General features: G+C 40.9%; 1 protein-coding gene across 5 annotated transcripts in view; it reads right to left on the bottom strand.

Moving 5' to 3' along the window:
* SHQ1 (SHQ1, H/ACA ribonucleoprotein assembly factor) overlaps positions 1-11,857 on the bottom strand; it is a 45,064-nt gene extending 33,207 nt beyond the window's left edge. For 4 of the 5 annotated variants that reach the window (XM_050312829.1, XM_050312830.1, XM_050312827.1 and 1 more), the window contains exons 1-7: positions 11,829-11,857; positions 10,045-10,223; positions 9,522-9,586; positions 8,925-9,047; positions 7,998-8,152; positions 6,920-7,032; positions 4,861-4,988 (exon numbers count right to left, since the gene is read on the bottom strand). In XM_050312829.1, the coding sequence (XP_050168786.1) occupies positions 4,861-4,988; positions 6,920-7,032; positions 7,998-8,152; positions 8,925-9,047; positions 9,522-9,586; positions 10,045-10,187 (727 nt within the window). In that variant the 5' untranslated portion in view covers positions 10,188-10,223; positions 11,829-11,857. Of the gene's footprint in view, positions 1-4,860; positions 4,989-6,919; positions 7,033-7,997; positions 8,153-8,924; positions 9,048-9,521; positions 9,587-10,044; positions 10,224-11,529; positions 11,549-11,828 lie in introns of those variants that run through there. The other variant, XM_050312828.1, reaches the window with a different exon arrangement.
* Between the last annotated feature and the right edge of the window lie 4,263 nt (positions 11,858-16,120).

Genomic DNA, 16,120 nt, shown 5'->3' with positions numbered 1-16,120 from the left:
GCAGACAGCAAAGAAATTGCAAGTGAAGTTCAGGAAACACAGGAGTAAAGTTTTCTTCCTCTAAAATGCAAACTCTGAAGCATCATAACATCTCCAACTGGACCATAAATACAGAAATTCCAGGTTTACTAAACAACAGGAAACAAGACGTAGAGCAGACAATTCCCAAAGGTAAGTGTTACATGATGTTCATTAACTCGCTGCCAAATGCCAGGTGTTCTAAATAAAATCCCTCTCTGGAGAAAATAACGCTACAAATAAATATCTATCCGTTCCTCAGAGTTTTTGAACAGCGAATTATCCAGGCCTGAAGCTCATTATTAACACATCAAAACCACCGCCTACTTTGTTTTCCCAGTTCAAAAGCCAAGTATACAGAGTAAGATTAACAAGTAAACTTGCAATTGCACTGTCTGCTGTGTTAAGCCTGTGCACTTCTGTACACTTGCATTACCAACGTTTTAGTTAACAGTCTGTACAACAATTAATATTAATCTGATGCAAAGCAGAAGCTGCTGGTACTTATCAAGTACTGAATTTGCAAGTTTTCTGTAACTTTGACTTTGCATTGCTTTGCACATTTGTCAGTGGCAAAACCACCCTCCTAGCCACAGTGAAACTGCTAATGTATGCAAGTGTAAAGGACTCAAAGACAAATTCACCTCACAAAGTTACTGACAGATAGTCCTGCAGAGACTACCTTTACACCTTAATCATCTCTCTCACGTACTTTAAACTGGCCATTCCTCATGTTAAAACAAAGATATTTCAAACTGCCCTTCAGAACCTGAGTGTCAATGAGGCACGGTTTAATCCCTGAGGGGAGGATGAGGTCTGACAGCCGGAGGGGTGTTTTGTTACAGCCTTACTGGTGTTTTACGCTGCGATAACACCACTTAAATCACTGTAAGATCCGTATCTCCAGACCACTATGACACTTGCAGCTCTAAATGTGTTAGGGGCACTTAGATAAAATGTGCTATATCTGCACAGAGAGCTGACTCAGTGGTCAGATCAGGACGGTACAGGTCAGGAAGGACCTCTGATAACCAGCTGTGTTCTGGTGAGAGCAGAGCCTTGGCTTAGGGTCCTGTCAAGCCAAGCCTTGAATCCCACAGCTCTCTCAAAGAACTGAGAACTGATCCCTCCCTTTTTATTTTTTGAACTAAAATATTATTTTACCACATGAAGGTTTTTAAACGTGTACTTCTATCCCTGTAGGTTAAGGAATCAGCAGCAGCAGATAAAGGAGGAGATTAGTCAGCAGAGAGAGGATTAGTCAGGAATAAAGTTAGTTATTGATATTAATCAGCAGCAAACAAGGCTCTTTTCAAGCTCTTCCTAAGCCATTAAGAGATAAAAGGCAGTGCTACTCTGCCTAGAAAGATGCCCAAAGGCTTTGTGCAGGATCAGCATTTTCCCCTGTGCTGGATACTGCCCTGAAAATACTTGATAATAACAAACTTAAACAAGTGACTGAACTAATGAAGCTGATTTTCTATTGATTTGTCTCTTGTGCTTGAATTTGTTGTGACCTGCTGAGGTTTATGTGAGGTTTCTGAACCTTCCCACAGTGCTGACATCCTGATAACCTCTCTTTCCTGTACAGACTCTACATTTAAAAACAGGGCACTGACTATTCAAGAAAAGCTCTTTCCCTTCTACAAGGGGCCATTTTTGGAGAACTTGCAGATGGGCCCATCTTTAAGACCCCCTAAAGCTCTGTCAGGTAGACTTGTGATCAGACAAGCCTCAGTTCTACAGGAAGTGAACTAGAAGTTCTAAAAACCCAAAGTTGTCCTCCTGTGCACACCAATATTCCCACTAAATGTGATCAGTCAAGTCTGCTTTGTTCATCCCTTTGCCTTTCTCCCATGAAAATTTTAGTTTTTCCTTCCCTGCACTTCTTGAATCAACATTTACAGCACATTTCCTCCACATCACTTCTGACCTTCTCCCTCCAGGCATTCTCCATAGAATCACTGGACTTGGACAGTCTTTCCTGGATCTCCCAATCTCCTGATACTAATTTTTCTCTTTATTCTTTAAGAAACACACAGTTCCTGCAAAGCATATCAAAACCATACATCATTCTTTCTTCTTGCTCTTCTTGCTTTTTAAAATCTGAGGTCCTTTGCAGATGAGACGGACCATTAAGGATTTTGCATGAATAAAAAGCAGTCTCTCCTCACATGACAAATACCTGCTCTGCAGCAGAGCAGTGCCAGGAACACAGACATGATGCAAAGGTGGCAGACAGAGCAATTGCAGCAATCTGATAAAAAAAAAGGAAAGTGATTCATCTTAAACTTATGAATCTACCAGTAATGGTATATATTTGAGCCAAGCTCTACTGAAAGGTGGATCTTTGAAAGGAAATTGCTTCTCATTCTATAAAGAAATCAGAAAGAGAACAGTCACTGGTTACCATGAACAAAATGAGATATCCTTGGAGCATATAAATGTTAGATTGAATACATATGTCAGCCTGAGCCTTTGAAGATTATTGTGTTGCCTAAAGAGGAGTTTTTACAGTTGTGCAACTGGAAGTAGAATAAAAATGAACTTTTAACCAAGCTGAATGTGACTGTTGGAAAATACAAACCCTTTCATCTGGAATCTGTAGAAGCAGGAGACACTGATGCAAACTTCAGCAGCAGCAAAAAGAAAGCTTTCCAAAAGTTTTATTCCCTCATGGGAAAGGCTGGGTAATTAGTTGGGCTTTATGGAGTATTACTTGACTTGCATTAGACACTAAGTGTGAGCAAAAAGGGCCAGAAGAGAAGATACACAGTAAAATGTAAAGAAAGGACCAAAGAAAGAAGAGACACTAAGGACAAAAAAGAATAAATTAAAAAAAGGCAAAAGACACACACCATGCACACGAGCTGGAGAAAAAGGTCAAATAAAAATAGATTCAAGGTAAGGACAGGAGAGAGAGACAAAGACTTTAAATGTTAATGAGAAGAGATGATCCAAAAAGAAAAAAAAAAATAAATCTGGTAATGAGACATTAGAAAAACCTGATGATGTAAAAACAGGGAGAAAATAACCAGGGATGAATATAAGAGCAGTAATCAACCAAAGAAAATCTTCAGTTAATTGTAATGCCATGCAAAACATAAAAAATGCCATCTCTATTCCTAATTACTCCTTGCAGCCAAAGACGAAGACAAACACGGGCTCAAAGAACCACCACACATCATACAACACCTTGGAACAATCTGCAACAGGGATAGTGTTTGTGCCCTTAGAGCTTCTGTGCTCGAGTACCCTCTGGCTTTTTACAGCCAAGCACTTGTGTTCAAAGGCCTCTCACCAGGAGCACACTCCAGTACAGTGACAGCCTCCTTCTCCCTGTCCAGCACAGCCTGGCTTAGTGCAGCCAGACTGCTCAGTTTTAGTGGAAACAACACGGCATTTCTCAAGCAGTAAAGAAGGCCCTTCACTCATCACATGCCCTGCTCCTTTCACGTGCCTGCTGTGTCACCTCCACTCCCCAGGCAGGATGGGACACTCAGTCATGCAGATGTGCAGTCAAACTGCACCCAGCTCCTAAGGATGCCTGGATCTGTAACTCAGAGGAGCTGGACCATCCTTCGATTGGACGAAGCAACGTAACCCCCCAGGGAACTCACTCTGCTGATGAGCAGATTCCAGGGGGAACAGCCTGGACCCACCTCCTGCCCTTTTGTATTTCCATTCACAGACCTTCAAGTGGAACCTGCACTCCCTCTCATGGTGGTTTCCCTCACCACAACTCACTCAGGTTTAAGAGCCTCCACTGGTCTCAGTCACTTGCCCTTCAAACAGTACAAATGTTACCAAAACTGAGGTCTTTCAAAGGGAAAGGGTGGGTTGTTGCCATTAACACCACCCAGCCACCACATCACTTCTTTTGTTACTTGAACTGCCTCAAGATCCACAAAACTACACGAATTTCTTCACTCAATCATATCTAAGTCAGACCAATTTTTTTTAATCATTCTTACAAACAAATGGTTTTATGCAGCCCCATTTTCCGTGTAATTTTCATTAGCAGGTTTGCCAAGATCTCAAGTACTTTTCCTGTTGTTACTGCCCCTAAAATCCAAAAACATACTGAAGAAAAGCATACCTATCTCAATTCATAGAAAAAATATTCTTCCTCAATAAAATCATCCAGCAGCTCTTTAATTTAATGATATTCCTTAACACAGACAAACAGTCAGAGTGTTTCATTTACTAAGGAGTGAATGGGTAAAAAACAAACAAAAGAACCCCTCATTATTCTGTTTTCAAGCTTCTTTGTACCTTTGTCCAATGCTTTTAAAATCAAATATTTATGATGGATATAATTAACAATTTCTTGCTTCACAGGCTGAAAAGAAACCAGGAATGAAGATCAGATTACATTCACAGTAAAATGCACAACATTTACCCAAATTCCATTGTTCTTCTCCTGTAGAAAATGTGAAAGTGCAGGTATTATTAGTGCACTAAGAACCTCTGGTGAAGGGATTATCATTATCTGCTTTCAATATCAGATTTTCATACTACAAAGGAAATGAGCAAAGGACAACAGAAGAATCTGCATAATAGTAACTTGCAGTGCTCTCTGCAATCACTGTGTGCAGGGAGGTGACCTCAGTTATCTGTTAACACTGCTCTTACAAGGCCATCTACTAACCCTGAAAACATCCCTTTAGGTTACTAAAAGGACACGATTTTCCTTCAGAAAAAGGCTGAGACCCATAAAAATAATAGTAAAGTAATAAACTTCCTTTAAGAACAATAACCTAGAACATAAGATGGCATCACAGCAATTACCATTCAAGCAACAGGTGTGTGTATAGATATATATTATAAGCACATTCTCACCAAATGTATGAGTGTCATGTTCCTGATGACTTTCCCTCTGCAAGGCTGTCATCTTTTTATGAGCATCAACCCACCAGGGTTTGTACTTTAAAACATGCTGAATAGCTTCATCTTCAAAAAAATCAGCTCTAGGGAAAAGACAGAGAAAAGTCATATGCTATTTATTTCAGTTCATAGTGCATGTGGGTATATATTAATGCACACATAAAATACACCTCACTGGGCTCTGGGCTATTTTCCACACGTTAGAAATATGTTCTTTGACTTATAAGCAGAAAAGAGTCATTATTAAAAGCATAAACTACATTCTGTTTTCTTGCAGTATCCCTTCCTCACTTCCTCCACCTTCCCTGAGCCACCCAGAATCCTGGGAAATTGGTGAGCTTGCAGCGTGACACAAGGGTGAACACACATGATTTGTTCGGGATGTATTAAAAGGAAAATATTCCAAAGAGAAGGTTCCTCACACAAATCACCTGATTTTTACTGGGAGGGTCTCCCACTTAAGAACTAGGTATTCTGTGGGGAGGAAGGGTGTGCAGCTGAAGGGTAACCACAAAGTAGGGATGGGCTTTTAGGTAAACAAGGACACGAGGCAGGAAAGCTGAAAAAGAAGAGTTGTACATGAATTCTGGAAGAGAGATTACATCCATCCCAGCACTGTGGTAAAAACCTCAATATAGCAATTCTGGGAGGATTTACACTAAAGGACTCAAGTTCTAAGCCTCCTCTTACCATCTGAGCTTTTTCTTTGACCCAAACAATGGTATAAATACAGAGAACTGAAAAAACAACTGGAGGAAATGTCTTAAAATCTTCTTAATCACCACACAAAAACCCGCCCAGTGTACTGAACACAGAATGTCCTTTGCTTCACTCTCACACTGACAGATTTTTTTAGTTGCCTTCCTTCAATGTCATTGTAAAGTTACTGAGAGATATCAGTGTACACTTTGCTCAAAGGCACCAGAACACTTGTTTGCCACCAGTTCTCCCAGAGCTTCTGTTCTTAATCAGGGTACATGGGAAAACAACTTCTCTTGAAGGAAGGCTGGGATCATCTGTTCTCTGAAGCAACCAAAACACAGCCATTAAACTAAATGCTGTAACTCAGCTACCAGGCCAGAACACAGGAGTCTAAAATGGAAACTCAGAATTACTGTAATTTGCATCCCATTATAGGTTAGGAACTACTTCAGTTCTAGTGAAATGTACTTCCAAGTGATATTTCCAGAAAGCTCTTCGTATTTTCTGTGTAATACAGAAAGACATGAGGCTGACACCTTCTGAAAAAACTCAGACTGGGTAAAGCCTTCCTGATCCCCACAAAACACACCACAGGAGTCATTCTACCTACCGGGGACTGAACTCTTCTCCCACCCCATCTTGCAGAAATCAATGTATATTAATAGATCTCATAGCTTCAACTTATTTTATTTACAGCTTCTAAAACTAACTTGACCTGAAACACTCCAACCTGAAAAGAACATGAAAAACCACTTCTTCCATGTTCATTAAATGGAATGAAGCACAAAAGAAACAAAAAGTTTTGATTTGGAACTTTTCCTCAATCTGCTGTAAAACAGCTTTCAGGTGAAAGCAAAAAACAAAGCAGCCAAGACAAAATACTCCTCACTTCAAAACTCGAATTACCTCCTCACAGACCAGGATGGTTCATTAATGCTTGTTTCACAAGAGGAAAACAAAAGTTCTGACATCTACAACCCAAAATGCTGGCAGGGATTGGCTGCTCAGCTGCTGAGGGGGTGAACTGTGGAACAATGCTCTGCAAGAGTTCACAGCAGCCCCACTTGAGCACAGACTCAAGCAGTAATTAAACAGCTGAGTAACCCCAAAGCAGATGGGCAATGTCTTGTGTCAGTGTCACACAGAAAACCCTCCAGGGCCTGCCCTGATGAGACAAAGGAACAGTCAAATGAGAAGTGAAATTATTCTTTCCAGACATGATCTTTAAACCAAATAATTTATGGAACGGCAAAGTGAATGTTTTTCCACTGAGGTGCCTCTGGTTGAGCAGATGAAGTCAGTCAATACTCACAGGTAATGATCAGGCTCAAACTTGGCAGCCTCAGCTTCCAGGCGCTTCCTCCTTCGTTCACCTGCAGGAGTCTGGTCTGGATCCTTAATGTCAATCACATCACTGAGCTCATCCTGCGAACGGAGTCGAAGTTACAGGACCAAGCCACTGGTATGACATGTAAGATTGATTTGGTAATAGTTTAGGAAGGGATCAGCATTAGACTGAAATCCCCAGATCTCCAACCTTCCAAATTCTGCCTTCGCTGTGCAAATGGAACATCAAAATTCCAAGGAAATGCAATTATTTGAAGCTCCTTAGAATGCATGATATTATCAAGTCTATTCAGGACATTTTATCATAAGGTAGGGAGGTTATTTTGCATTGCTGTAAAATTTGAAATATTTAACAAAAGCACAGAACCACAACAAAGACAAGGTAAAAATCACAGATACTGTTCTTGTGACTTTTGAGATTACTCTTGCTCTCTGAAGTGGCTGTACATTACTTGACAGCTGCAGTGCCCTTTTAAACATCATTAAGTAGTGGTACTTGAATGCTGATGGGAAATGTATTTCTTCACTGAGTAAACCAGTATATATATATATTCTAACAACATAAATACTTTCTCCAGAAATAGCAATCCTTCTGCTCCAAAACCTGAAAATACTACAATTCAGGCAGTAATTAGAGTTACATAATTAAGTTGCTTTAAACAGCTACAGCTGAAGTTGCTTAGAGCAAGAACACTACAAAAAATCATCACTACAAAAAGTTATCATCTACCTTAATAAAAGCACTGTAGACTACAAATACTGTTATACTACTCGGGTTTTACATTACTTTTAATCAATTCACGACTAAAAGAAACTGCTGAAGGCACAAGAGCAGAGTAACAGCATTTGAAGTCTCCTATCCTACCAATTAACACAGAAAAGCAAATTTAGATGCCTCAGCACAATGCTTGTGAACCCCACACATCAGGTGGACAGACACCTTCAAGAGTTCACTCTTAAAAAAAGTTGCCTCGTGAGCCAGAGAGCCTACACAGCCAGTTAAACAGAACTTTTATGACAGTAGGAGACAAAAATGCACCTACCTGCAGCCTCTGGAACACCCCTGACCGCAAATTGCCAAATCCATACGGGTGCTGCAGTCGTGGAGGGCTTTCTGAACTTTCCTCATAAGGGGTCTGTTCTATTTCCCAGTCAAATTCTTCTTCCTCCTCCTCCTCAGACAGCTCAGCAGAGGCAGCTGCACATATTGCACGGTCAGAGGAAGAAAATCATTGCACAGAAGATACATGTATGATTTCCTAGAAAGGCAAACACTGGCAGGACAAAAAGCCTTTCTTATTTTGCTGCATCTTTTAAGAACTCTTACACAACACCGGGTCATACAGCTCAGTGACCCACAGGTTCTGCTTCCAACTCTCCCACTTTCAAGACTGAAGACCAGGAAATGCTACATTTTTTAGGTGTACCCCCTCAAAGACCGAAATAGTTGTTCCACTGATTTCAACAAGGTCAGAATTTGATGTTAAGAGGACCCTGACAGAAGCGAAGCGATGTTATCAATAATTTAAGACAGGAGCTAAAAGTTTAAACAGAGATAGTCAAACATTTTTGTCTGTTAAATACTGATGTTAAGCAAGACATCCACCAGAACCTGGGGTTTTAATCGAGCTAAAAGTCCAGCTGTGGTAGCTTGCAGAAAGCAGAAGACTCCACTGTGTGTGTGTTCTGCAGCCACTAGAGGGGTACAAAGATCTACAGAGAATTAGCATATTTTTAAGCACATTTTGGACAAATTTCAACATAACTAAACCTATACAGCTGACATGTATATTGTCCACAACATACTTGTTTCTACACTTATCCATACTTTGATTTATTCATTCCCTTCTCACAGCTGGGACTGGTCAGTAATACAAATAATGTATTTTTCCACATATATCACTTCAGATCTAAACCTGTCTCATCATGTACATGTATCATGAGTATAAACACGATTTTTCTCGTCATACCTATCTCTTCTACCAAGGGCTTTGCTGATCTTGATTTCTTTGGTGCTAAAAGAGATGTCAGCATGTCCAGGCCCTCAAAATATTGGCCAGGAACCTCCTTGGGTAACCGAATTGTGAAAGTTCCTTAAAAGAAAGGCAGAACGTAGTTATTGCTTTAAAATATCTAAGACAAACAAAAAAATTTGCATTTTTCCTCTCATCTAAAAGGCTCAGAGGAAGTGGGACACATACTGGTAGCATTTCATTATGCATCAATCTCTGTGCGTGTTTTTAACCTTCTTTCACAAAATTCAAAGATTGTAATGATAAAACATCAAAGAGAATATTTAACCAGTTGTGGTCTCCTGACTCACATTGTATAAACACAAACCAACAGTAGAATACAAGCTCTGTTTTATTTTTAATCCTTCCATCAAACAGGCCACAGAAGATCATAAGAAACTCCTTCAGCAATCTGATTGTCTTAAGTCAAGCATGTAATAAACACTCTGCAAGCAACAAACTATTAAGCTTTATTGCTTTTTTTGTTTTAAAGTATAAATAACTGGAGTTGGTAGCATTTTTAAAGACATATACACCAATAACATGAACCAATACCTTCATCTGTATTATAGGATGCTTTTTCCCTGCCATCTTCTACAATTCTCCCAGGAAGTGTCAATCTGTGGGCAAGAAATGAGATGCAGAATTAGTCAGGCTTTCAATGAGGCAGCTTAACATCTCAGCCTACAAAAATGTAAGGCACATTCCAAAAGCAGCACAAAGGATTAAACTACGTGACTCCTTTTGGTAGTAATGGCAGCCACACAGTTAAATCCCCAGGGATTCCTCCCAGGAAAAGGCTCTACAAAACCTACAGCCAGAGAACTGTCTGGCCATCTTACAATTAAAAACATATTGTAAGTTAAATTTAGAAAAGTTGCTTTCAACTCTCTTTAAATGTGATTTAATGCCTAAGAACAAAGAGGCCAGATCCAAAATAACAGATCTTTGCATGAAGAGGGCTGCCTGCAAGTCCAACATTGTAAAAGCTGCAGATGAGGAATGCTCTGGAGGGACCAAAACTAAGTTCAATTTCTACTATGAAGTTCACATTTTTAGAAGTTTTTTCACTACTTGCCTGAGAAAGTATGGCTTAGCATAAAATTTAAAGTCTTCCCCTTCAAAATACACATCAAACTCTGAAGCTCTGGCATAAGGTACTTTGATTATTATTGTGAGAAAATCCGGATCCTGGGTCAGTTCAAAAGCTGGAGTTATCATGATGGATCCAGCAGGAAAAGCAATGACTGTGTGGCCCTATAAAAATAAGAAAAGATTACTGTAGTTTCCAGTTTACAAGAGCAAAGTGTGTCTCTTCAGAATTCTTTAAGAAGAACATTTCAGATTCTCCCAAAATGATCTTCCACATGCTCAGGAAGAAAACACTCATGACAACAACATCAAAGTGTTATCCAGAATGTGAAGGTACCACCTCTGCACCTTCATGAAACACCTGAATGTTAATATATGCAAACAGGAAAGCACCTGTTATATTCCACATCAAAAAGCACACTGAATCTGGTCCTAAAACTTTTCACCTTTCTGCAACTATTATAAATAATTTCACATGTAGACCTTTAGAGTTCTTTAGTGAACTGATCACAAACCACTATTAGAAAAACAGTAATACTTGCCAAAAAAAAAAAATAGAGCTGTATTTTATAGTTCACACACAAATTAGCCAGAAAATGAGCAACAGATGCAAGGACAGTTGAGATGAACATCCATCAGAACCGTATGTGTGTATCCACACTAGCACATGTACATATTCAGCAGGAGAGAAGGAAGGTACAGAGTACTATTCACCCAACATACAACTTGTCTGACTCTTCAATAGCTTCTAAATACAAGATAATTCATCAGGTTTAATTTAGAATCCAGTTGCGGACTGGAGCTTTGTTTGTTTGGGGAGGGTGTGTTTACAAACGGCCACACACGGTTTTGAAAACAAACTTTTTAAAACAAAAACATTTTAGCCAAAAAAATGCAGAATGGAACTAAACTGGGAAAGCGAGTGAAAAGTAGCGCTTTCCCAGGTAAATGCTTGTTAAACATATCCCAGTATGACAATTTCACAGCAGCAACCATTAACACGGTTCAATTCACAGATTATCTTCATATGGGTAATCTACCTTGTTTGGCACACGTGAAAAAAATCAACCTCCCCATTGCACTGTACCGACTTCATTCAAGGGCAACACTCCCGCTCTCTCCAGGCTGAAAAGCTGCCAGGTGTTCATAAAGTTGTGCCTGGATAGGGAACACCTGCAAACCCCGAAGTACAGCGCTGGGGGCTTTCTTCTGTCTGCTTAAACACCGAAAACTGGGAGAGAGGGTAACAAAAACCCAACAGCTCGTTCAGACCCCTCAGGGGGTGTCAGCCCGCCAGTTTTATTCCCTTACAGTCAGAGTTTCACACGCGAAGCGCAGCCCCAGAGCCAGGCCCGGCCGTCCCTGCTGCGCTGGGAGCATCCCCGACCCAAATCAACCACCCCAAAACCCCTGCGGAGGCTCCCACACAAACTCCCCGGTACCTCACGGCTAAAGAGCGGCGACAACGCACCGCTCAGGCCGCCTGTATCCCGAACAATCCCGCTTCCCAGCCCTTCCCGAGCAAACACCGCTCCAGGGAAAGGCGCAGGGAGCAGGACAGGGGGGGGTCCGGTGAAACACAACCTCGCGCCGCTGGCTCACACCGCGCCGAGGGCCCACCTGCGCCCGTAACCACGCGGGCAACTCTCCCGAGCCCTCCAGCGGGATAGAGCGCTCCGAGAGGCGGCTCCCAGCGGGAAGAGCCCCGGGAGAAGGGGATGAGGAGCCCCATTACCGCCCGCCCGCGCCGCCACTCACTCAATCACTCACCGCCCGCGCCGCTTCCCGCGCCCGCCCGCACCGAGGGCGGGGCCGCGCAGGCGCACACGGGCCCTCCTCATGGCGGCGGCTGAGCCCGCCCTCACACAGCCCTTACCCGGCCAGCTGGACTGGAGGTTTCTTTATCTGTGCCCCTGCTGGTTTTCGTGAAATATTGGAGAATTCAGACATCACCTTTAAGTTCTGGTCGCTCTTAAAGCTGAGGGAGCTGCCTGATGTTTCCCGGAGCTGCTAGACAGGAAACGGTTAAGAGTTAGTACGGACGTGGACAGGGTAACTGTGTAAAAACCTGAGTTGTTTAGGCTAAAAATCAAAATTACACCCTTCCCCTTGAGAAACGGAAAGAATAGGTTCTTACCCGCAGTTGCGTAAAATACAGTGCACAAGCTCAGCGTGTTTTATTGCAGCTGCTTTTCAGAATTGTGGACATGGAACAGTCTTCAGTGCGCTGGAGGGCGGGTTTGTTCTCTCCCATGGAAACAGTGCTTACTCCAGGACCAGTTCATGGGAGGAAATGTCGTGATGGTTCTGCTGTGTTCACACTTTGCTGCAGGTGAGGTCGATCAGTAAACTGAGGAGTGACCCCCGTGAGCGCTGTCAGAACAGGAGTTCCCAATGGCATCTCTTCCAAGCCACTGGATAGATGCAAAACGTTGACAGTGTGAAAAGAGGCAGGTCCTGACGAATTACAGTACAGCATTAAGGAGAAAACGCAACAAGAAGCTCAGAGAATTACCGAAAGCAGAAAAGATGGTTTAAAAGCCATAATTTATTAAATATAGCACCTAATGTGGAATTAGTCCAATTTTCCTGCCACTGGACCATGAGAGGTATTCTGGTTCCAGATAGTTTTTTACACCTTTAAATACTGCTGATTATCTTCCTCTTGCTGCCCCATCTGAAATACATTCAAACATTTTTCCTGGAGGGAGAAAGCATAATTATGTAACTTCTGCTAACAAATTTTTCTTGAAAAAAAAAAAAATAAAAAGTGACATCTCTTCATGAGGAAAACTTCTTCACTCTTGTACGGAACTGAACCAGCAGATTAAAATACTGCTCAAAAATCCAAATGATTTGGTTCAGAATAGATCGTTCTCCCCACTGATCTAAAATTGATGTATGGTTTTAATATTCTGCCTAAACTTCCTTGTGTCCCGCTTCTTCTGCTGCAGAAATTGAAGATGCATGGCATATAAAATGCATTTTTTGTTATAATAAGAAATTAATGACATCTAATTTCAGACGCTGATTTGACTTGGACCAAGGCCTCGATCATGTCCTCAGAAACTTTTGATGCATTTCCAGAGAAATTCTGCACTAATTAACTTTTGGACCTTACCAATGTAATCTATAATAAGAATATTGGACAGGAGGCTGGATTATGAACCAGTAGGCTCCATCTTCTCTGCATAAGTTCAACTTTGCAGGACAAGTCTGTGAAAGATAAGAGGTTTCATCAGAGACTTTATTCTTGTCTAACTGGCACTTTCCAAGGCTGCCTCACTATTATTTTTTTAGAGTCTAAGAACTCCCAGCCCTTTTTTCTTGTAATACTTGCTTGTGAAAGAACTATTTATATGCTGATTTCAGTGAAGAAGCTGGTGCCTCAGCCATTCTCCTTTTCCATCCAAGTAAAGTATGAAGGAGCATCTCTAAGGAATGTTTGTTGATTTCTTCTGTGAAAAGCGTACTGAATTTTTTACAACTGCAATAAAAAGTTTCATTTGGAAATGTACAAAGACCACTTCACATCTCTTGGTGCATCTCTCTGACGAAGAAGTAGATTTGGCTGCTATATGTTTAATGCAGCACTGAAAAATGAAGAAAAAAATTATCTACAGTGTTTTGGGCAAGTAATTAGGAAAACTTGCTGTTCCTTTGAAAAATAGAAACATGGAGCTTTGCAATTTATGAGCACATTTGACTCTACGTGGCTAATAATAACAAGTAAATCTGGCATAATCTCACGGATATGATACATAATGTGTTCTAGATATATAATTGGCACATACATACAAATGGTAATCAGATACAGAGCATGCATTGAGTTTAACAAGTAAAATGAAGAATAAAATGGTTTCTCTGGGTAGGAAACAAATGGAAATAAATTAGGCATAGGTTTCAATCAGAAACACATTTTTCTGTGAAATACTTTGTAAAATACAATGCAACACTTAACTATTTCCACTGCCTTAATTATCAGTGCAATAATGTCTATAAACAATTGGAAGTAGTTCTGTAGTTGTTAGACTTACACTTAGCAAAAATTTGGTGTAAATGAACAATTTAAACAGTAATTGAAGGCTTTTCCTGAGATGGAAATAGCAGATATCGTTGCACACTTGAGCAAAATTCATATTATTCTTCCCTTTAGCTTTGAAAACAAGTGAAAACCAAATATTTTGACTTCTTTTGTTTAAGTGGCCTGAAGCATTCCTCCGAATCTAATGCATTTTCATCTGAATTTCCTTTCCCCATAGTTTTGATTTTCCAGGAGTTTATAATCCTTAACTGTTTCACTTACAGAAGTACTGTGGCCCCAATATCAGGATATCTCCATAGCTTTATTTTTTTCTCTTTCCTCTTGCAGTTTCCATTATCCAAAGATAATGAAGCCTCTCATCCTATTTCTCGAGAGAAGAGAAGGATCCTGGATCACAAAGACCTTCTGTGCTGTCTCAGATAAGCATAAGAACCCGGGTCTCTGGAGACAGGATGATGATCTCCATAAATCCAGGATCAAACCTGCAAATCTTTACAAGGATAAAGTGGGAACAGCCAGGGGTGTGAGTTTGTAATGTGTCTCTTGGTGTTACATTTTGTAGCTTTACCTGCTTGACACATCTCCAAGGGCCTTTGAAGTGGTGTGTGTGAAGTTTGCATGTGAGAGACCACGCTGAGATTGGCTTTTTGGTGATGGAAGGACGTAAACTGTAATTCCAGTAACAGAGGCCCGAATGAACCTCTGAGAGAGCCTGACCTGCCACTGATTGCAGGAGAGTTCTTGGGCCAGTGGCCCAGGAGCAGCACAGAGGCACATTGGGTATGGCATGGAATTGGGCCAAATGTGAGGGGTTTTTGTGCTGAAGCAACTTTCAGGTTCTTTAACAGCTCTCCAGGGACCTGCTGTGGCTGTTGTGTTAAAAGCCCTTGGAGCTGTTCAACTTCCACTCCAGGGGCAGCACGTAAACACCTTTGTTTGCTAGTCTGGGTTTTTAGCTCAGATGTAGGACAGTGAATGTTTGAAATTTATTACCCCCTAGATAGTAGGTGGCATAATTTTCTTTCTGTGTCTGTGCATGTCTTACGTCCCTGTTCCTGGGAACCTGGTTCTTTTCACCCAGTCCTTTACGTTTGCATTGGGTTGCCTGACTCTTTGGCTGCTGCAGAGAATAGGTCCTCTTACACAACCTTAGAAATGGTAGCCCAAAACAAGTAAAATTACTGAGAGGGCTTAATTTTTACAATTTTCTCAAAATATAACTATGCTTTAAATCAGTGCTTTACAGAGCTACACTAAAAAAATGTACATTATAACACAGGCCTTTGAATGATTAACCTCTTAATATGTTTTATGATGCCATGATATGTGTCTGTGATACACTGAACACACTTGGTACTAATAAATTTATTCAAGTCTAAAACATGTGCCTCCCTATAGTTTTATTGTTATAGATCCAAGCCATCACTCTGACTGATCACAGCCACTGTCACATATCAAGGCTGCACATTGTGGCCAGTCTGTTGCTTTACAGCCAAAACTGAACATCAGAGAGTGCAGCAGATTCAGCAACACTGTTTTCAGCGTGCACTGTAATTCTGTCCCAGCCCAGCCATGGAGCTGGTTTTGGGTGAGCATGCAGCTGGCAGCACGGAAAAGTTGATATTTGCACAACTTAATTTGGATAAAAAATGGTGCAAGCAGGCAGGTGAGTGGTGGCACTGCAGCAGGTCATGGAAACAAGGGGAAAGTACCTAAAAATCCCTTAGAATGTTTCCCAGATTTCTGATGTTTACCTTGGATTTGTGTGCAGGCATTGCTGACATATCTCCTAGAGAAGAAAAGAGGTTGTGTTGATAGTATAACATCACACAGCTTGAGGATTTCAGGGGGCTGCTACTGGTGCTCATTTTTTTTTACTAAGTATGGAGTTTGGTGGGGTTTTTATTATAGTACATATATTCTCAGGAAAGAGCATATGTTTATGCATTGTGGTTTTTCTGTAGTTTCTCATTTAGTAGTGCTATTTTCCCTTAGGATGAAGTAATTTATATTTTTA

This window comes from Myiozetetes cayanensis, unplaced genomic scaffold, assembly GCF_022539395.1.
Source record: "Myiozetetes cayanensis isolate MyiCay16 unplaced genomic scaffold, myiCay2020 scf18, whole genome shotgun sequence".
Taxonomy (NCBI): Eukaryota; Metazoa; Chordata; class Aves; order Passeriformes; family Tyrannidae; genus Myiozetetes; species Myiozetetes cayanensis.
This window is presented reverse-complemented; position numbering and strand designations above follow the sequence as displayed.